This window comes from Lynx canadensis, chromosome E2 (assembly GCF_007474595.2).
Source record: "Lynx canadensis isolate LIC74 chromosome E2, mLynCan4.pri.v2, whole genome shotgun sequence".
Lineage (NCBI taxonomy): Eukaryota > Metazoa > Chordata > Mammalia > Carnivora > Felidae > Lynx > Lynx canadensis.
This window is the reverse complement of record NC_044317.1, coordinates 50,819,665-50,840,437: the sequence shown is the minus strand read 5'-3', so window position 1 is coordinate 50,840,437 and position 20,773 is coordinate 50,819,665. Positions and strand designations below refer to the sequence as shown.

The 20,773-nt window shown below is 62.6% G+C and overlaps 2 protein-coding genes across 5 annotated transcripts; both read left to right on the top strand.

Annotated features, from left to right (window-relative positions):
• The first annotated feature begins 1,722 nt into the window (after window positions 1-1,722).
• DMWD (DM1 locus, WD repeat containing) lies at window positions 1,723-8,734 on the top strand. Its single transcript, XM_030298505.1, has 5 exons — window positions 1,723-2,168; window positions 3,455-3,637; window positions 5,619-6,896; window positions 7,761-7,835; window positions 8,179-8,734. The coding sequence occupies exons 1-5, from the start codon at window positions 1,728-1,730 to the stop codon at window positions 8,224-8,226; spliced, it is 2,025 nt and encodes a 674-aa protein (XP_030154365.1). The 5' UTR covers window positions 1,723-1,727; the 3' UTR covers window positions 8,227-8,734.
• A 1,135-nt stretch (window positions 8,735-9,869) lies between these two features.
• DMPK (DM1 protein kinase) lies at window positions 9,870-20,410 on the top strand. Of its 4 annotated transcripts, none has more exons than XM_030298508.1 (15): window positions 9,870-10,235; window positions 12,500-12,591; window positions 12,894-12,977; window positions 13,067-13,162; window positions 13,715-13,863; window positions 14,228-14,321; window positions 14,591-14,797; window positions 14,882-15,130; window positions 15,836-15,921; window positions 17,466-17,577; window positions 18,231-18,409; window positions 18,505-18,602; window positions 18,766-18,812; window positions 19,110-19,195; window positions 19,534-20,410. In XM_030298508.1, exons 1-15 carry the CDS (start codon window positions 10,076-10,078, stop codon window positions 19,691-19,693), a joined length of 1,899 nt encoding a protein of 632 aa, XP_030154368.1. In that variant the 5' UTR covers window positions 9,870-10,075; the 3' UTR covers window positions 19,694-20,410. The 4 variants fall into 4 exon arrangements, with proteins under 4 accessions (XP_030154368.1, XP_030154369.1, XP_030154367.1 ...); XM_030298509.1 differs by having other exon boundaries at window positions 19,106-19,195; XM_030298507.1 differs by having other exon boundaries at window positions 14,882-15,145; window positions 19,106-19,195.
• Window positions 20,411-20,773: the final 363 nt, after the last annotated feature.

Genomic DNA, 20,773 nt, shown 5'->3' with positions numbered 1-20,773 from the left:
GACCTGAGCCAAAATCAAGAGTCAGATGCTTAACTGACTGAGCCATCCAGGTGCCCCCAAACAACTATTGAAGTGCCTTCTGTCAGCTCAGCCCTGTACTGGGGACACAGGGGGGGCCAAGCAGCTCCAGCTCTGCTTTCCCAGGGGCTCACTCTCTACAGGAGAGGCGGTCACATCTCTCGGCAGTGACAACCTGGATGGGGGAGCCCAGAGAACTGACCGAGCTCCTCAGCTGGCTCTCAAAGGGTCAAGAACAGAGTGGGGAAGAGCATTCCAAGCAGAGGGAACAACATGTGCAAAGACCAAGGGCAAGAGAGAGTTCTATGTTGAGGTAGTTTCCCGAATCTCCATGTTTGGGACGTGGGGTGAGGAGTTAGTTGTAAGAGTTGAGGTTGGAAAGAGAGGTTGGCAGGAGCAGATCACTCAGGGCTTTATTTTGCCCCAAGAACACTAGGGAGCCACAGGTGGTCTTGGAGCAAGGGAGGGCCCCAGTCATACTCATGTTTAGAAAGACCTCTCTAGATGCCAAGTGGAGTGTTGGGATGGGAGTCTGGGAGAGCAGAGACCAGGCTGCTGGGAGGGCAGGACTGGAGTGGAGGGCTTTGGACCAGGGCGATGCAGAGAAAGGGACTAGAAAAGAGGAATTCAGGTATCAGAATGCAAAAGACTTGGGGGCTAGAAGCAGGGGGTGAAGGAAGATGATACAGATCTAGGGAGACACTGAGGTCTGCAGACTGGGTGAGTGGGGGGATGGCAGTGTGTACTCTAAGATGGGGACACAGGAGAGGAGCAGGATTTGGAGGAAGATTTCAATTTCATTGTAGGTCTTCCTGAGTGTGAGATGCCTCTGGGACATTTTGATGAGAGATCTGAGAGACCACTGAGAATGGGTCTAGGAAGATCTGTGATGGGGTCAGGGTGGCTTCAGCAGAAGTGAAGGGCACTGGCAATCAGTGGGGCGTCATGGATTACTAGTGGGTCATCGGGACACTGCGGGCATTGCGGGGATCGATGAAATTTTGGCATCAGAAGAGGGTGTTGGAGAACCAAGTGAGATTGTTAAAGATAGTGAAGTCATGGAGACATATATCGGAGGTTGGAGGGAAATGTGGAAATGTTTGGGGTTAACGTTAATCAGTAGTGGGTGGGTGTAGCCCTAGGAGTTTTATGGAGACACTGGAGATCGGCAGGATTTGGGACATCATCCAGGGTGGGGTGGAATGACTGGAGATGCTGTCTTCAGTCAGGGATTTTAAGATGTCAGTGGGAAACACTGGAGATCAGAAAGGTGTATGTTGCGAGTCTAAGAAGGCACTAGAACCACCTGGGGTCGTCTGTGAAGCGATGGGAAGGCCAGTTATGAAGGAGGCCTCCTCTTGAGGGTCCCTCCGTTGCTAGGCAAACGGTTCCCTGGGCGCCGTTGCTAGGGATTTGCGCTTTTCCACGACCCCGCCCATCTCCCGCTGGGCCCCGCCCCGCAGCCAACCACAAGTCGGCCGCTGGCACAAAGGCCACGCCCCATCTTGCGCCCCGCCCCCAGTCCCTGAACCGTTACCGGAGCGACGGCCCGAGCTCATCCCGCCTCCCGATCCTGTTGCCAATCGAAGAGGCGTCGCCCGGGTGACCACCCCACCCCTTCCGGCGCGAGCCCGCGGCTTCCGGCAGGGGCCCGGCGGCGGGCGGCGGTCCGGCAGCGGCGGGGCCCGGGCGGGAGGGGGGCGCCCAAGATGGCGGCGGGCGGCGCGGAGGGCGGCTCGGGCCCCGGCGCCGCCATGGGGGACTGCGCGGAAATCAAGTCGCAGTTCCGCACCCGCGAGGGCTTCTACAAGCTGCTCCCCGGCGATGGCGCCGCTCGCAGGTCGGGTCCGGCTTCCGCCCAGACCCCGGCGCCGCCCCAGCCGCCGCAGCCCCCGCCCGGCCCTGCCTCCTCCTCCGGCCCCGGCGCCGCGGGCTCCGCGCCGTCCCCGCCGCCCGCAGGCCCGGGGCCAGGGCCCGCGCTGCCCGCCGTGCGCCTCAGCCTCGTGCGCCTCGGGGAGCCCGACGGCGCCGGGGCCGGGGAACCGCCCGCCACGCCCGCGGGGCTGGGTGCCGGAGGAGACCGCGTCTGCTTCAACTTGGGCCGCGAGCTGTATTTCTACCCCGGCTGCTGCCGCCGCGGGAGCCAACGGGTGAGCGGCCTGCATCGTGGTGGCCTCGGTGCTGGCAGAGAGGATAGGGCCCCCTGAGGTGATCCCGAAGTGATGGGAGGGTCTCTGATCGATGTGGGGTTTGGAAATGGCATCCTAGATGTGACGGATGTCCTAGGATGCAAAGGTGCCTGGAGGTTATGCAGAATTCTAAAAGGTGGTGGCCTCTTAGCCCTTTAGCACCCTCCGAGGTGCTGGCCATCGTAGAGGTGATGGAGAATCGTGAGGTCATGTGGGATCTCCGAGTTATGCGTGGGGGGTTCTGTGCTGGTATTTTGGAGAGATTCCCAGATGGCATGGGACCCTGTGTGGTTCTGGGTGGTAGGGATCTGCAGGTGATAGGGATTCCTGAGGTGATGCAGGCTGGAAGGTGATGGAGAACCCAGGGGTATTGCAAGTCTGCAGCTATTGCGGGGGGTGGGGGGTGGGGGGGAGTCTTGAAACTTTGGGAGCCCAGAGGTGAGGATGATTGTGGAACTGATGGGGCTCTGAGAGGTCATAGGGATCCTGCAGGTGAATGGGATCTTAGGGAACGCAGGTTCTGGAGACACAGGGTCCTGGAGGGAGTGAGAATCTCTGAACTGATGGAGAGCTGAGGGTGATGAGAGCCCAAGAGGACATCCTCAGGTGTGATGGTTGTCTCTAGAGAGATGTAGGTCCCAGAGGGGGATGAGGCCCGTGGAGGTTATGGTGGTCCCCAGACGTGATGGAGATCCTGGGAGCCCAGAGGTGCTGAAGGACCAAAAATGTGGGGGACCATGAGGTTTAATGCGTCTGTGAACTGTGATGGAGGTCCCGAGATTTAGGGACTCCAAAGGAAACAGAATCTTGGGATGTTGGGCATTAGAGTCCTGGGGATGTGGGCGGCCCTGAGTTTGGGGAAGCTTGGATATTGAGGTGCTAAGATCCAGGGGAGTTGCTGAGGCCGTGGGGCAGGACTGGAAAGGAATGGGACTGTGGGGGTCTACAAGCTTTGATACTACGGGCAAGGGTGTCCCCTAAAGTTAGGGGGTCCAACTTTGGGGGTAAGCACCGTGGTCTCATGTGGGGTGGAGGGGGGGGGGAACCTTCCTGTCTATGGTTTTCCTTTACTGGGTCTGTGATTTGGGTCCCCCTTCCTGTCTGTGGTTGCCCACTCACCCATCCACCTACCCACTTCCCTCAGGGATTTAACCCTGCTTCCTCTTAGTGGTTTCCCCCAACCTCAACATCCTCTTCCTTCCTCTCAGTAGTAGAAGCTATTAACTGCTTTTCTCCCGCTGCTCAAGTCTATTGATCTCAACAAGCCAATTGACAAGCGGATCTATAAGGGCACCCAGCCCACCTGCCATGACTTCAACCAGTTCACTGCTGCCACAGAGACGATCTCCCTGCTGGTGGGGTTCTCAGCCGGCCAGGTGCAGTACCTTGATCTCATCAAGAAGGACACCAGCAAGCTATTCAATGAAGAGGTGATTATGGGCCCCCGGGGCCTAGAGCGGCTCCCCCCTTCCCATTCACCCACCCGTACACTGTGGCCACGAGACTGCAGCTGCCTGGGAGCTGTGTAGACCTGGTGGGGTGGGGGTGGGGGGGCGGTGCAGGATATGAGAAAGAGGGGATGGGCTGACGGGTGTGTGGGCCGAGGTAACAGCTAGCGTGATAAGGACCAATAATGACAGCTGCGCCTGCTGTGCCCAAGTCCTGTGCTGCTGGGTTAGGGCTCGTGGTGCCCATGTTGCGGAGAAGACAGCTGAGCCTAGTCAGCTGTTGGGACTCGTTTGACATCAGAATTTGGTCTCCAAATTCAAGTCCTTGCCGCACCGTTTCCTCACTGTGTGGTTTCGGGAAGGTGACACCTCCCCCCCGCCCCCCGAGCCTCAGTTTTACTCCTCTGCAAAATGGGATTCTCATCCCTACCTCACAGGACTGTCGTTACAAAATCATATGTGGGGATTGCCCAGTCCTGGCTGGATTCGGCACAAGAGGGCGTGCCGATGAACGACCTCATCCGTGGGCAGGGGCTGCTCTTGTCCTCTTTTTTTTTTTTTTTTTTTTTTAATGTTTGTTTATTTTTGAGACCGTGCAGGCAGGGGAGGGGCAGAACGATAGGGAGAGAGAGGATCCAAAGCAGGCTCTGCGCCGACAGCAGCGAGTCCGATGTGGGGCTCGAACTCATGAACCCCCCGACATCGTGACCTGAGCCAAAGTCAGACGCTCAACGGACTGAGCCACCCAGGCGCCCCGTCCTCTGTCTTTTTCTCTCTGTTCAGAGGAGGTGTTCCAAGTACACAGAGTGCCTGAATGGCAGAAGGGAGCGGAACCGTGAATGGATTAAAAACGCACTAGCTCGTCCATTCACAAAATAGGAGAGGCCTCCTTGCAGGGGGCAGGGGGAGGGGACATTGAAATAAAGACCTGAAGGAGGCCGGAAAGTTATCAGGGGAAGTGTGGGAGGAGGACAGCAGAAAGGCTGAGTGGCCAGAGCAGTTCTTGAGGGGAGGGTGGTGGATGGGTTCTGAGAAAGACCTGGTAGGGACCAGCCCGTGTAGGGTCTGGAGGGCCATGGAAAAGAGAAGAGTTCGGCTGTTAGAGCCTTTCTTGACTAGGGTTCATCTCAGCCGTAGAACAAAGAAGTGATTTGATGGTTTCCGAATCTTTCCCAACAACGAGGAGCCACCTCGCTGCCTGGGGAGGAAGTTACTTCGTTGTGTAGTGCGGGTGCCCAGGGCTTCGTTCTCTCTGGAACCCTGCTTGAGAAAGGCCGCCGTGGTGTTTGGGGCTGGACGGTGCCTGGTGCTGACTTCCATTTTAACAGCCTCCGTCTGGCAACCGAGCGGCAGTGGCAGCCTGGGTGGCCAGTTAGGCCAGCACAGGGTTGATGGCGACTGGGACCTGCGTGGTTGGAGTGGGGGTGGGGCGAGAAGAGGGCAGGTCCCGGTGTTCTGGAAGGACTGGACGTGGGCTGGAAGGCGGACGGGAGCAGAGGCGCGTGTGCGGCTGGCGGGCTGGTGCTGCCCCTCGCGTGTCTAGGAGATGTTGTGTGCACAGCGCTGTGCTCTGGGGCTAGGCCAGCGAACCACACAGATCGAGAGCCCTTCTTTGGGGGCTGATGTTCTGTGAATCGATCTCGTGCCTTAAGCCTGACGTGGTGAAGACTGTGGAGAGGGTTAGACAGAGGGGGATAGTTCTCTGAAAGGCAGGACCGTCCCCTTGCAGAAGATGGGGCATCGTGGCTCTGTGGAGCTCCCTGTGGCTGCCTCACAGGCCACCCTTCTTCCCCTGCGTTCCCGTGGCCTGGTGTCCATCCCTTACCCTCGGTGTGGGAGGCCCCGTCCGAGAAGGTCTGGGCCACGTCCGAGGGCCTTTTCGGGGGAACCACGTTGGGGAGGAGGTCTGCCGGGAGCCGGGAGCGGATTACCTTCTCCCAACCCCCGCGGTTTCTCCTGGCAGCGGCTGATCGACAAGACCAAGGTGACCTATCTGAAGTGGCTGCCCGAATCAGAGAGCCTGTTCCTGGCCTCACACGCCAGTGGCCACCTGTACCTGTACAACGTCAGCCACCCTTGCGCCTCGGCCCCGCCGCAGTACAGCCTGCTGAAGCAGGGCGAGGGCTTCGCCGTCTATGCCGCCAAGAGCAAGGCGCCCCGCAACCCGCTGGCCAAGTGGGCGGTGGGCGAGGGCCCCCTCAACGAGTTCGCCTTCTCGCCGGATGGCCGGCACCTGGCCTGCGTCAGCCAGGACGGCTGCCTGCGCGTCTTCCACTTCGACTCCATGCTGCTGCGGGGGCTCATGAAGAGCTACTTTGGGGGCCTGCTCTGCGTGTGCTGGAGCCCGGATGGGCGCTACGTCGTGACGGGTGGCGAAGACGACCTGGTCACCGTGTGGTCCTTCACCGAGGGCCGAGTGGTGGCCCGGGGCCACGGCCACAAGTCCTGGGTCAATGCTGTGGCCTTCGACCCCTACACCACGAGGGCCGAGGAGGCAGCCGCGGCCGGCGGTGACGGGGAGCGGAGCGGCGAGGAGGAGGAGGAGCCTGAGGCCGGGGGCCCGGGCTCGGGCGGGGGAGCCCCCCTCTCCCCGCTGCCCAAAGCCGGCCCCATCACCTACCGCTTCGGCTCGGCCGGCCAGGACACGCAGTTCTGCCTGTGGGACCTCACCGAAGACGTGCTTTACCCCCACCCGCCCCTGGCCCGCACCCGCACCCTCCCTGGCACGCCCGGCGCCACGCCGCCCGCCGCCGGCAGCTCTCGGGGCGCCGAGCCGGGCCCCGGCCCCCTGCCTCGCTCGCTGTCCCGCTCCAACAGCCTTCCGCACCCGGCGGGCAGCGGCAAGGCGGGCGGCCCGGGCACGACCGCCGAGCCGGGCACGCCGTTCAGCATCGGCCGCTTTGCCACGCTCACGCTGCAGGAGCGGAGGGACCGGGGGTCAGAGAAAGAGCACAAGCGCTACCACAGCCTGGGCAACATCAGCCGGGGCGGCGGCGGGGGCGGCGGCGGCGGCGGCGGCGGGGACAAGCCCAGCGGCCCGGCCCCGCGCAGCCGGCTGGACCCGGCCAAGGTGCTGGGCACGGCGCTGTGCCCACGCATCCACGAGGTGCCGCTGCTCGAGCCCCTGGTGTGCAAGAAGATCGCCCAGGAGCGGCTCACGGTCCTCCTCTTCCTGGAGGACTGCATCATCACCGCCTGCCAGGAGGGCCTCATCTGTACCTGGGCCCGGCCGGGCAAGGCGGTGAGTCGCCCCACGCCAGCCTCCCCAGGGCCCAGGAAGAGGCGGGCATCGGCGGAGGGGTTGGCCACCGCCACAGCCTTTAGCCCTGTGGGATGAGGGGGAGCCAGGGAACTCTTAGTGTCCCAGAGTGAGACCCCTCAGGTCCCAGGGTGCCGGGCTTCTAGAACTCTCGGTGACGACCGAGAGAGGGTTGGGGATAAGACAGCTGGGAGTAGTGGGGACCATGGCCAGCTATCTGAAGCGGGGAGCCAGTGGGCCCGGCATGGCCCCATCTGATCACATGTCACTCGAAGCCAGATCTCTGTTTCTATGGGACATGTGATTTGCCAGTTGTGAAACCTGGTGAATGATGCTGGTCAAATTCTCTGGGCGACACTGAGCCCGTGGGCCCGGCTTCCGGCCTGGGTCTCAGACTCTGGACCTGAGCCCACCGCTGGAGTCATGGCCTGGGGAGTCCCAGCGTGGGTTCTGGCACTGCTCCCTGTGACCTCAGGCAGGTCACTGCTCGTTGACCTCCATCACCTCTTAGGGAGCCTTGAAGGTGGGTGGTGGGCAGATGTGTCCACCTCCCACTGTAGCTGTGGGGTTCGGCGAGGTCCCGGTCGGGAAGGTCCCAGTAGGGGAAGCACAGACCTGGCGCCTTGTCTCTTTGGAGCTCTTGTCTCGTGGCTCAGCTTCTCGGGGATGTGGGCACAGTGCCCAGGATGCCAGGTCTGAGGGCCGAGGCTGGGTTCCCTCGAAGAGCGGTTTTAGGATTGTGTAGGGTCTTGAATCCTTAGAACGTAATAGCACAGTCTCAGAGGCAGGGTCGTTGGGATCTGGGGAGTCCGGCAAGTCCTAAAAGAGACCCCTCTATCTCCCTAGTTCACAGACGAGGAGGCCGAGGCCCAGACAGGGGAAGGAAGTTGGCCCAGGTCACCCAGCAAGTCAGTGGTAGAGGTAGGATTGTCCCTGAGTTCTCTATCCCCCGCACCCCCCAGTCAGAAAGGGCCCCGTCCTCTCCCCATCCTCTCCACCCCTACCCCATCCTCTCTGCTCGGGATCACCCCGAGGACTTTAATTATTGTCTAAGAGTGCCGCCTGCCGGGACAGGGAAGCTAGCTGAGATGTAAGTTCCTGACCTAGAGCAGCGGCCTCTGTCCGGGCGGGGTCTGGGGCGGACTGAAGGGCAAGGTCAGGGCGGCAGCCGCCTTGGGGACTCTGGGCTGGCTCCCTCCCCATGGGACTGACGGGAGCCCCAGGCAGCCTCTAACCCTCCTGTCTCCCCTCTCGTCTTCCCCAGGGCCTCTCCTCCCAGCCCAGCAACTCCCCGAGCGGCACAGTGGTGTGAAACCATGGATGTCGGGGTCCCCCCTCTGTTCCCCGCCTCCTAGCCATAACCCCCCCCCGCCGACCTCACGGATCAACGTATGATTAACAAGACTAACCATGACGGATGGACTGCTCCAGTCCCTTGCCCTGCACAGATTAGGGGATCAGAGGGTCCCCCAGACCGGCCCAGCACTTGGGGGGACGTAGTGGCCCGTGTGGCCTCAGCCCTGTCCCCACCCACTGCCAAGTACAATGACCCCTCCCTCTGAAACATCAGTGTTCGCCTCGTCCCTGTCCCCAGCATGTGACTGGTCACTCCCGGGGGAGACCCCCCCCCCAAAGCTCTGCAATGTGCCCCTCGGCCTGTGGGCAGGGCAGGGGTGGCCTACCCCTCCCCTGGCCCGCACCCTGCCCGTGCTGTTGTTTGTGCTTTTGAAGAGTGTTAAATTATGGAAGCCCCTCGGGGGCCCTCCCTGTCCCCCCCCCCCCCCGGGACCTCTTATTTATACTAAAGTTCCCTGTTTTCACAGCGTCTCTGTTCCCTTCCGGGAGGTGTGGAGGGAGTGCGTGCGCACTTTTGCTGCAGTCCTAGAATCCAGTTGCTTCGACCAAAAGGAAGAGCTAGGCCCTCCCTGCCTCTCCCCCACCCAGTCCTCTCCCTGCTCCCTTCTAATAGCCCGGAACACTGAAGGGCGGAGGGGGGCTCACTCAGTGGGGGACACCCAGCCGGTCCAGCCCCAGGCAGGGCCCTTGGGACGGAGGAGGACGTTGCTCTGGCTCCCAAACTCTAGAAGAAAGTCCGTCCAGGACCCCCCTCAGAGCCGTTTGAGAGGGCCCAAACCGGCCCAAGTCGGATATTCCGGGGGGCCTGTCCGGATGGGTCCTCCGGGCCGCTCCTGAGGTGCCCGGAGTGCGCATGTCTGGGCCTCCCGCCGCCTCGGGCCGGCTCACGCGGCCCAGGCGCCCAGAGCCAGCTAGAGACCGCGGTTTCCTCCGGGAGAGCTGTCCAGCCCTCCCGAGAACAGCGAGAGTCCGTCCGGCTGCTGCAGGGAGTGGTGTCTTCCCGCTCTGCCCTCCACCCCCCGAAATGTTTCTGTTTCTAATCCTAGCCCGGGCAGGAATGTGGCTGCGGGGCCAGGGTCCAAGGAGCTATTTTGGGGGCTCCTTTTTCTCCCCCAGGCTTTGGCCAGCGGGTCACCCCTGGTCCTGGCTCCTGAGGGCCTCCCTTCCCAATTCTCTCACCACCCCTTCCCCACCTCCTGCCAAAAAAAAAAAAAAGTCAGTGTAAAGCAGAGGTCCTGAGGGCTAAATTTAAACCATCCCAAAGTCTGACTCCGTGGCTGAGTCACCCGCGAAGCTGGCCTCCTACCCCCCCCTTCCCAGGCCTCACCCCTTTCTCACCCCACCCCGATTCCTGGGCTTGAGAAGGGGGCGTTACCCGATCATTCTGAACCTCAATTGGCCCCCTCGGAATGGAATGGGAGGGCTCATCTTTGGCATCTGCCACACCTGTAGCTTCCTCTGTGCTCCGCCTTTTTTTGGGGGGGGTGCATGGTGGGAGAGTTGAAATTCTTCACCCCCCCCATCTCACTCCGAAGTGTTCTGAGGGGCCCCGGGAGGAGGGAGTTGGGGGGCCTGGCTCATGAGGGGTTAAGGCTGGGAGGCGGGAGGGGGCCGAACCGAGGGGTGGGGAGAGGGGAGGAGGCCTCAGCAGCAGAGAGAAGTGGCCAGAGAGGCCCAGGGGACAGCCAGGGACAGGCAGACATGCAGCCAGAGCCCCGAGGCCTGGACAGGGGCTGCCAGGCCCCGTGACGGGAGGACCCCGAGCCCCCGGCCCGGGGAGGGGGCCATGGTGCTGCCTGCCCGACATGTCAGCCGAGGTGCGGCTGAGGCGGCTCGAGCAGCTGGTGCTGGACCCCGGCTTCCTGGGGCTGGAGCCCCTGCTCGACCTTCTCCTGGGCGTCCACCAGGAGCTGGGCGCCTCCGACCTGGCGCAGGACAAGTATGTGGCCGACTTCTTGCAGTGGGGTGAGTGCCCGCCTGCATGGACGCCCCCGGATTGGGGGCCGGTGGGGGCAGGGCAGAGGCAGGAGATGGGGCTGGGCACGGGGGGCTGGTGGTTGGGGGCAGGATGGACGTGGGAGAGCCTCCCATTCAGGAGCCCGGAACTCGGTGCCGGGTCCCAGGGTGACATGCCCCTTCCCCCGTGCCACCCTGGCAGGGCAGGCTGGGGTCAGCAGAGGCCAGGACAGCCAGGACTCACAACCAGGACTTGGGAGGCTGGGCTGGGCACAGCTTCCCGTGGTCCCTCTGTACCCCCTCCACAAAGTCTAGGCCTAAGGACATGCCGGGAGCCCCGTATTTTAGGGTGCCCCCACTGAAACGGGCCCCATGGCCTTCCACCCTGGTTTCCCAGAGCGCAGGGGCAGGCAGAAAGGACAGCACGGGGCAGCTGCCAGGGGTGCGGCCAACGGGCAGGTGTTTGGCTCCAGCCTCTCCAGCTGCCCCGACAGGTGCCCAGGCACTGGGAGGGTGCGGTGACTCAGGCGGGCCCCGGGGGAGAGCCAGCTCTGAGACAGGCGCCACTCAGCGCCCCTCACCCCCTGGATGGAGGAGGAACAGCTTAAGGTTCTTCTGGGTGTACCTCCCCAGCCCTGTTTCACTGTGGTCTGCATGGGGAGCCCTGACTCCCCTCTAGCTAACCCCCTCCCATCACTCATTCTCCTAGCTCATGACCTCCGACCTCCTGGCTCTCCCACAAAGTCCCTTCTTGCCAGGTCTTTCCCCGGAGACAGGTCTGGAGGGAAGATGTGCCCGCCTCAGCTTCTGGCCGTGTCTGCCCGGCCCTTCCTCCACCCCAGGGCCCAGGCTCCATGGGTTTTCTGTCTCTCTGACACCCTGCCACTTGGTCCCCACACTGGGTTGCCCCTCCAGCGGCCTGCTCTTGGTCCGTGGGCTCCGTGTGTCTCTCTCTGCCTTCTCCCTCTTGCTCCTTTCTTGTGACCATCTCCTTCTGACCCAGGGCCCACTCCTGTCCCTCCCATTTCACAGATAGGAAGGTGGAGACCAAAGGCCAGGCCGCTCAGCCCCTGTAGGAACTTTCTCTCCGCCTCCCCCAACCCTTAGTACTACCTCTGTCAGCCCTGATTTCGCAGAGCGTGAAGTGGGGCCAGCAGGGTAAACTGAGCCCTGAGCTGGGGGCAGGGGTCTGGCTCTCCCGTAAGGAGCGCTCCTTTTGTGGCCCGAGCGGCGTCCTGCGGCCCCTCCCCTGCCGGGCTGCCCGGGCGGGGGAGGGGGCCTGGGTTCCTGCTGCCTTAAAAGGGCTCAACGTCTTGGCTCTCTCCTCCCTCCCCCGTTCTGGGCCCTGGCTGGTTCTTCCCTGCCTGCGGCCCACTCTCCCCGAACCTCATGGGGGGCTCCTCTCTCCCTTCCATAACGCACTCCGTCTGCCCTTATTCCCACTTGCACACGTCCCTCTCTCTGTCCTGCCTCTCAAGTCCCCGGCGTCTGCTACTTCCCGCCCTCCCTCTCCATGTCCCAGTCTCCCCCTCCCAACCTGCCCCCTTTAACTCCTAGCTGTGGGGCCTTGGGACGACCGCTTCACCCGCCTGGGCCCTGACTCCCCACCTGTAAGTGAGGGGTACTGAAGAAGCCCTCTTTGTGGAGTTGAGGGCAGAGAGAATACACTAGAGCCTGGGATTTGGGGGTCCACGCTGGCTTTGTGTTTCTTGTTCCTTCTCCCAGCCCCAGCCCCAGCCCCAGCCCCAAATCCAGTGTCTCCCAAAGTGTGGTCCAAAGCCACCTGCATCATAAACCTGGAGGTACTGGATTAAACCGAATGTTCCAGAGACAGGTGACCAGAGACAGACTGAGGATGCTGGGGTGGGCCTGTTGGGCACTCCCTCCACCAGCCTGAGTGGGGGTGGGGCCTGAAGCTCAGGGGGCCCTAAGGCCTGGGTCTCATATCTTCCCCGTCGGTCCTGCAGAGCCCGCGCTCTCCACCTGCAGCCACTAGGGCCCTCCGGCCCAATGGCCTTCCCAAAGAGGGGTTCCCAGGCATCCCACCTTTTTCTGTAGGAGGGCAGTTTGGGGAGTCCCCAACCCTCACAGTGTTTTGGTGGGGAAGCCCTTGGGAGACTGACAGTCCTAGGAGAGAGAGAGAAGAGAGAACAAGGGACAGAGGAGACCGAGGATGGAGAGAGGGGGAGACTGAGGGGCAGAGGGTGGGACTTCCTCCTGTCTGGGGTGTCGGTCCCAGTTAGCCTCGGTTCTCACCTCCCCTCGCCCCTCAGTGGAGCCCATCGCCGAGAGGCTTAAGGAGGCCCGACTGCAGAGGGATGACTTCGAGATTCTGAAGGTGATCGGACGCGGGGCGTTCAGCGAGGTGAGCCGTGAGCTGTCACTGCAGCTCGGCGGAGCGGGAGACGCGACTGCTCACGCAGTGGGCGGGACACAGGGGTTCGGGGCGGGTCCTTAGAAATTGATGAATGACTGAGTTTAGAAAAACTACACCAGAGGGGCGGGGGGCGGGACTTTGGGTCGATGGGCGTGGCGTTGGCGGTGGGGCGGGGCCACGACTGGGTTGTGTCGGGGGTGGAGTCCGATCGGAGCGAGCCCGGGTGTTTCCGCCCCCCTCCCCCCCCCCCCGCGCCACCTCAGCCCCTGTCACCCCGTTTCGGCCTTCAGGTGGCGGTGGTGAAGATGAAGCAGACGGGCCAGGTGTACGCCATGAAGATCATGAATAAATGGGACATGCTGAAGAGAGGCGAGGTGAGGGCCGGGGCTGGACGTGCGGGACGCGAGGATTACCCACCCCAACTCCCGCCCGGCCCGCTTCAGCGCCCGCGGGTGCCCCGCAGGTGTCGTGCTTCCGCGAGGAGAGGGATGTGTTGGTGAACGGGGACCGGCGCTGGATCACGGAGCTGCACTTCGCTTTTCAGGACGAGAACTACCTGGTGAGCCCCGGGCCGGGGCGACTAGAGAGCTGGACCCCGACCCCGAGGCTGGCAGTTAACGAGACGGGGTCAGGCAGAGGAAGGGCTAGGCTTGGGGAGCTGCCTCTGGGTGTGGTAGGAACTGGTCTTCCTGGCCCGGGAGGGGAGATGTCACTTACGGCTCTTTTCCCGGGCGGATTCTAGTGGACTCTTCAAAGATGCCGCCGTCGGGGGTGGGGGTGGGGCGGGGATCTCTCACCGGGACTGGGATAGCTCTCTAGTCGGTGTGGGGGCCACTGGGCAGGGGGTATCTGGGCACTGGGGGGGGGGCGGTTCTCTGAGTTCTCTTTTTCCCTCCTTCTGTCCGGTGACATCCTGGGGGAAATTAGGGGTTTTTTTGGGGGGGGGAGTGTCTCTGATTTGGCCTCGGAGATCTCTTGGGCTCTCTTGGGGCTGGGGCTGCGGGGTCTCTCCCCAGGGATGGGGCATCTGTGGGAGTCTTTGTCCCGGGCTATCGGCGATCGGTGCCGAGGGGTGCTACTGACCCCCCCCTCATGACACGCCCCCTGCTAGTACCTGGTCATGGAGTACTACGTGGGCGGGGACCTGCTAACGCTGCTGAGCAAGTTTGGGGAGCGGATCCCAGCCGAAATGGCGCGCTTCTACCTGGCCGAGATTGTCATGGCCATAGACTCAGTGCACCGGCTGGGCTATGTACACAGGTGGGCGCAGCAGGGGCTGAGGGGCGGGGGGCTGAGGGCGGGGCCCAGAGAGGGAAAGCAAAGTTGCACCTGGGCACGGTACCGCAAAGGTGGGGACCCAGAGGGGGCGGGCCCTGCAGAGGGACCTCCTTGGTTGGGGCCACTGGGGACAGGGCCAGAGGAGTGGGGTTCAGAATTGCAGAGTCCCCTAAGGGGCGGAAGCCGAGGAAATGGGTTCTGAGGGGCTAGGGAGTGGAGGGGCCCGGAGCTGGAGAGCATGGTCCCTAAGAGGGTGGGACCCGAGGCCGCGCTGCCCGGAGGGGTGGAACCTGCCGAGATGGATGGAGGGAGGCTCACATCCACCCCCACCCTTCCGTTTGCCCAGGGACATCAAACCCGACAACATCCTGCTGGACCGCTGTGGCCACATCCGCTTGGCCGACTTCGGGTCCTGCCTCAAGTTGAGGGCGGACGGAACGGTGCGTGGGGCGCCGCTTCGGGCACTGAGGCCACCAATGAGGAGTGGGGGCAGGTGGGGGGACAGAAGCGCAGAGTGTGGGGGCGGGGCTGAGGCGCCCAGGTAGAGGTGGGGGCCCGACCAGATTTAGAAGGGTTACAGGGAGGGGACCCACGCCTAAGTGTGTGAGCCGCTCCGGGTTAGAACAGAAAAGGGGAGGGACTAATGCACTCGGGGCGTGGTTAGGAGGAGGGGCGGGGCCGAGCCCAGCTCTGGACCTTTTTGGCTCAGGTGCGGTCGCTGGTGGCTGTGGGCACCCCGGACTACTTGTCCCCTGAGATCCTGCAGGCTGTGGGCGGCGGGCCCGGGCTGGGCAGCTATGGGCCCGAGTGTGACTGGTGGGCACTGGGAGTGTTCGCCTATGAAATGTTCTACGGGCAGACGCCCTTCTACGCCGACTCCACGGCTGAGACCTACGGCAAGATCGTGCACTACAAGGTGAGCACGGCCAGAGGAACCCCTGATCTCCCTTGGCACGTAACGCCAGGCCAGCATCCCCTGCCCTCCCTCTCCCTCGTGCAGGAGCACCTGTCTCTACCGCTTGCGGACGCAGGGGTCCCTGAGGAGGCCCGAGACCTCATCCAGCGGCTGCTGTGTCCTCCTGAGACGCGGCTGGGCCGGGACGGAGCAGGTGATTTCCAGAATCATCCTTTTTTCTTTGGCCTTGACTGGGACAGTCTCCGAGACAGCGTGCCCCCATTTACACCGGATTTCGAGGGTGCCACTGACACGTGCAACTTCGATGTGGTGGAAGACGGGCTCACTGCCATGGTGAGCGGGGGCGGGGTAGGTACCTGCGACCCCTGCTGGGCAGAGGGTATTCCCCCCCACCCACGCCCCACCCCCATCCCTCATCCAGAGAGCTGGGGTTAGAATAGTACCCATCTCCTGGGGTCTTGAAATCATTCCTCCCCCAGAGCGCCTGCTCTGTGCCCACCCAGCGCCGGGAACCCAGCGGTGATCTGGATTCGCAGTCCAGTGGGGAACATAGACTTGTCCCCAGACAGTGGTGCCCCAGAGGGAGAGTTCAGGGGTGAGACAAGGGAGGGGGGGTGTGCGGAGGGGGGCGCGGGCTCCCCACCCAGCCTGGAAAGTTTTGGAGGGCTTCCTGGAGGAGGAAGCCTCGGCTATCTGAGCCGAGACCTGGAAGGAAAAGAAGTGAGGCAGGAAAACACCGTAGAGGAATCTCTCCTAGGCTATCTCTCTCTCAACTGTTGTACAAGCCACCCCAGTGCTGGGTACTGCTGGGGACCCACAGGGACCAGGCCAGCCCCGGTCCACGTGTAGTCGGGAGAAGTATAGAATGACACTGTGGAGAGCACCCTGAGGGAAGCAGCCGGATACAATGAAAGAAGATGAGGGAGGCCCCAAGCTGGGATGGGGTGGGGAGCTGGCATTCAAGCCAAGACTGGGAAGGGGTGAGGCACCAGCCCTGAGGAGCACAGGTCACTCCACATCTGGATTTCTCTGGTACAGGAGACGCTGTCCGACATGCGGGAAGGCATGCCCCTGGGGGTCCACCTGCCATTTGTGGGCTACTCCTACTCCTGCATGGCCCTCAGGTAAGCGCTGTTCAGGGGCTCCCAGTAGGGTTGCAGGATCAGGTTCAGAAGCGTAGCGTCTTGGGACCAAGGACTGTTAGGAGTCCGGAGTTGTAGGACCTTACGATGTCAGACCGTAAGTACTGTGAAGTTTTAGATTCCCTTGCAAAACCTCGGAGCCACAGACTTGGCCTTCCAGAATCTTCCAGGCATCCACTTTTAGATTGCTAGTCCAGCCACGGGACCTCAGAATCTTAGAAAATAAGAAACAGAATTTTAAAATCAGTCTTAAAGGAATACAAACTTTTTTGAATCGCTCATATAACCATAAAGTTACTTCTTTATTTGTTTATTTTTTTTAACGTTTATTTATTTTTGAGACAGAGAGAGACACACGGCATGAACGGGGGCGGGGCAGAGAGAGAGGGAGACACTGAATCGGAAGCAGGCTCCAGGCTCCGAGCCGTCAGCCCAGAGCCCGACGCGGGGCTCGAACTCGCAGACCGCGAGAGCGTGACCTGAGCTGAAGTCGGACGCCCAACCGACTGAGCCACCCAGGCGCCCCTTGTTTGTTTATTTAAAGGAGGCTCCACACCCAATGTGGGGCTTGAACTCACGACCCCTGAGATCAAGCATCAGATGCTCTACTGACTGAGCCAGCCAGGCGCCCCTAACCATAAAGCCTTTTAAAAACATTAATTATACAAACAATACATCGTTTGTCACTGGTAAATTAGAAAATTCTGGCAAGGGAAAGGAGCTCCCTGGCTCACACATGCGCACACACAAACTGGACAACTGTGAGAACATGCTGTGATCCAATCTAGTCTTTTGCTGAACAATGTATCAAAATGTCCCTTCTTGTCCTGAACGAAGGCCAAACATGAGCCACTGTGCGGTACTCTCCTTTCTGGGGGGGGGGGGGGGGACAGGACTCCGTTAACCCGTCTTCTCTGTCATAACCCAGATTGGATGGACAGCTGCAGCGTGGTCTCGGGGGGTGCCCAGGATCCTGGGGTCCTTGAGACCTGTTTCCAGAGAGGGAGTGCTGGGTGCGAGGGGCCATCCACTTTTATTGTAATTTCATATTCCTGGGGAGGAGGGGTCTCCCTCCAGCAGCTGGGGATGGCAGGGGGCGGGGTGCAGAGAACTAGAATCAGTCCTGGGATCCCACACCCAGTCTTAACACTGTATCTTTGGAGGTGGCCAGAGCTGGGTGGGGTCCCCCTCATTGTCCTGAAGTCCTAAGGAGAGGGGTCTGCAAAGGTCACGTGGACGGGGAGATGAAGTGACCCCGCATATGGGTGTCTCGACCCCAGGTTCTCACAGAAGGTGCAGAGAGGCCAGCTCCCAGGGGCCTGAGGCCATGTGAAGGGCGGGCCTTTACTAACAAGAAGGGGACCCGTCCCATCAACCTGCCCCGCCCCCTCCTCACTCCAGGGGCCCTTCAGGGCCTGGCTGTCCCACGCCCACAGAAGAGGGAGCCCTGGCTCTAAACCCAGGGGGGTGGACAACCTCTTGAGGGGGCCCGGCTCTCCCTCCCCTCGCCCTCTTCCTCTCCCCAGGGACGAGGAGGTCCCAGGCCCCACGGCCATGGAACTGGAGGCCGAGCCATTGCCTGAGCCACCTGTGCGGGCGGCCAGCCCAGAGCCCACGGTGCCGCCACCAGAGGAAACAGTGAGTCTCTGGAGGAGAAGGTCGGTCAGGGAGAATCCGAGAAAGGCAGGGGCTTCCGGGGTCTTGTGTGCTGCCGGCCTGAAGCCCTCTGGGAGCTGGCTTGATAGAAAGAGAGAATGCAAAGTAGAGACAAAGTTACTTCAGTCAGAAATCATCCCTCTGAAGAAATAAAGGCCTTTGTGTGTGGGAGGAGGGGGCCGGCCCTTGGTCAGCAGACAGAACCTCAAGGCAAAGGTTTATTCTTGAACCGGAAAGGAGGGTAGTTAGGCTGAATTGTTCCCGGAAGAGGGGGCTGGAGAATGAGGGCAGGGGAGACAGAGACAAACCAAACAGGGCCTTTTGGTGAGGCAGGCCTTCTCCTGAGGACGCCCAGGGACTGGAGAAGAGGGGAGGGCCATGGTCAAGTTGGGTAAGAGTTGTAGGAATAGCCCTTTGGTTCCTGTGTGGAAGGTGGGTGGGAAGGGCCCAGACTGGAGGCCGGAGACCAAGGCAGAGGCTGGGGTTAGTTAGGGAAGGAGGAGACTTGGGTCACTGCAGGAGCTGTGGGGATTCCGGAAAGATCTAGAGGACAAGGGAAGATCCCAGCCTAGAACCGGTGCCCAAGTCTTGGGCGCTGCAGGAGCGGGCAGCCCTAAGCCAGGTCCCGCACGCAGGCCGAAGCGGCAGCTCCGGAGGCCGTTCCCGCGGCGGCGGCGGCGGCGGCGGCGGTGGCGGCGGAGGCCCAGGTGACGCTGCGGGAGCTCCAGGAGGCCCTGGAGGAGGAGGTGCTTACACGGCAGAGCCTGAGCCGGGAGCTGGAGGCCATCCGCACAGCCAACCAGAGCTTTGCCAGGTCGGGGCCGGGGCGCCGGGGCTGGTCGCTACCGTCGGCAGCCCGTCTCGCCCAGGTCCGGTCCGGAAGGGCTCACGGTCTTTCCCTCCCCGCAGTCAGCTCCGTGAGGCCGAGGCCCGGAACCGAGACCTGGAGGCGCGCGTCCGGCAGCTGCAGGAGCGGATGGAGCTGCTGCAGGCCGGGGGAGACGCAGGCGAGTCCCCCATCCGTCCCCTTTCCCGAGGGCGACGGGGGGAGGTGGGCCCGCGGCGTGTGTGGACACCTGGGGGAGGGCGAGGGGTCCAGGCTGGGGCACGCCGCGCCACCGCCCTCCTCCGTCCCTCCACGCGCCCTACGCCTCTCTCTTCTCCTTCCAGCTGTCACGGGGGTCCCCAGTCCCCGGGCCACGGATGCACCTTCCCATGTAAGACCCCTCTTTTTTCCCCTGTATCAAGCCTGCTGGCCCCTCTGCAACCCCGGCCCCGTCTCCCCGTCCGGATTTAGGGATCACCCTATGTCTTTGGGGTTCCAGACGGCAGACACCCTCCACTCAGCCCCACGTCTACCAGACAGCCCTCGGTCCGGGCCTCTAACCAGATCCCATCTAGGATCTCCCTAGATTCCCTCCCCGACTCCGTTCGCTGTCTCTCGCCTCCTGCCGAGGGCGGCCGGGCCGGGCTGGGCTCCGATCGGGTCACCTATCCCTTCTCTCTCCAGCTAGATGGCCCCCCGGCCGTGGCTCTGGGCCAATGCCCGCTGGTGGGGCCAGGCCCCATGCACCGCCGCCACCTGCTGCTCCCTGCCAGGGTACGTCCGGCTGCTCACGCCCGCCCGCCGCCGCGCCCCCTCCTCGCACCAAGCACCCCAAGCCTCCTTTGCTTAGCTGCGCCTCTGTCGAGCGGGGCCGCCGCGGGGAGGGAGGATGCGCGGGCAGCCAATCAGCTCAGGCCGCTAGGAAGCAGCCAGTGGCGAGTTCGGACGAGACTTGAAGCTTGCCCGCGGACCAACCGCAACTGCCCGCGGGGGCGGGGCGGGGCGGGACGAGAGAGGATTGTGAACCCACCTATAGGCGTGGGCGTGGCGAGTCCCAGGAGCCAATCGGGGGGCCGTGCCGCCAAGACCTGATCACGCCCTCTTGTCCGCAGGTCCCTAAGCCTGACCTATCGGAGGCGCGTTCCCTGCTCCTGTTCGCCGTTGCTCTGGCTGCTGCCGCCGCCTTGGGCTGCACTGGGTTGGTGGCCTGCGCCCACCACCTCGCCCCGGTCTGGCGCCACCCGGGAGCCGCCTTCGCCCCCTGAACCCTAGGACCCCAAGCTGGAGGGTTGGGTGACCTGGGCACGGCGCAGAAGCCATTCCTACCGCCTCCCGGTTCACAGCGCCTCCCAGCGTGGGTCTCCGCCCGAGCTCCAGCCCTGTGATCCGGGCCCGCCCCCTGGCGGCCGGGGAGGGAGGAGCAGGAGGCTCCAGGGAGGCTTGTAACCGGGAATGCTGCAGTTGCTGCTGGGGAGAATCGCAGACCAACCACCTACTAACTCCGGCCTGGCTGAGGCCCCGCCGTGGATGGGCAAACTGCGATCTAGAGGAGACAGCAGGGCCAGGGCTCGGCCATCAGTTTTTCACCCTCCACGCGCCCCCCGCCTATCGGCTCGCAGACCACAAATCCCTGTGCATGAGGCCCTACTATCCCGGGAATGTTCTCTTCCCGCGGCGAACGTCTAGTGCGAGCCCCGCCCGCCTTCTCGAGAACCTTTTGCTTTCGCCAGCCCCGCTTTTTCGGGGACTCGCGCGCCCTCCTCACGTACGTAGCTCTCGGGGCCACAGCAGGCTCCGCCCGCCTCGGCAGTTTGGGTATTTATTGACCTGTCCTCCGACCCGCCAAGTTCCAGGACCCCAGCACCCTAATCCACGTTTTGGATGCACTGAGACCCCGACATTCCTCAGTATTTATTGTCTCTCCACACCTAGGACCCCACCCCCGATCCTCGCGAATAAAAGGCCCTCCCGTCTGCCCAACGCTCTGGACTCCGCGGTGTCCGCTCTCTTTGCGTTGCGGGAACGAGGCTGCTCAGTGGGCCAATTGGAAGGCGAGTGCAGGCGCCCAATGGCCTGGCAAGAAGCTACAGGGCCGCCAAGCAGACGAATCGGGGCTGGGGATGGGGGTGGGGACGCTGAAAGGCGTGGCTTCGGCATCCGGCCAATAGGAGGTGGCTAGCGAGCCGCCCGGAGGCACCGCCCCTTGCCCAGCTGTGGCCCAGCTGTGCCACCCGCAGGCCGGCAAGAAGGGGGTTGGGCCGGCTGCGCGCGCGCGCGCGCGGCCATCCTCCTACTACTGCGCTTGCGCGGGCCACGCGACTCGGTCCCAGCGACTAGCTCGAGAAAAGTTGC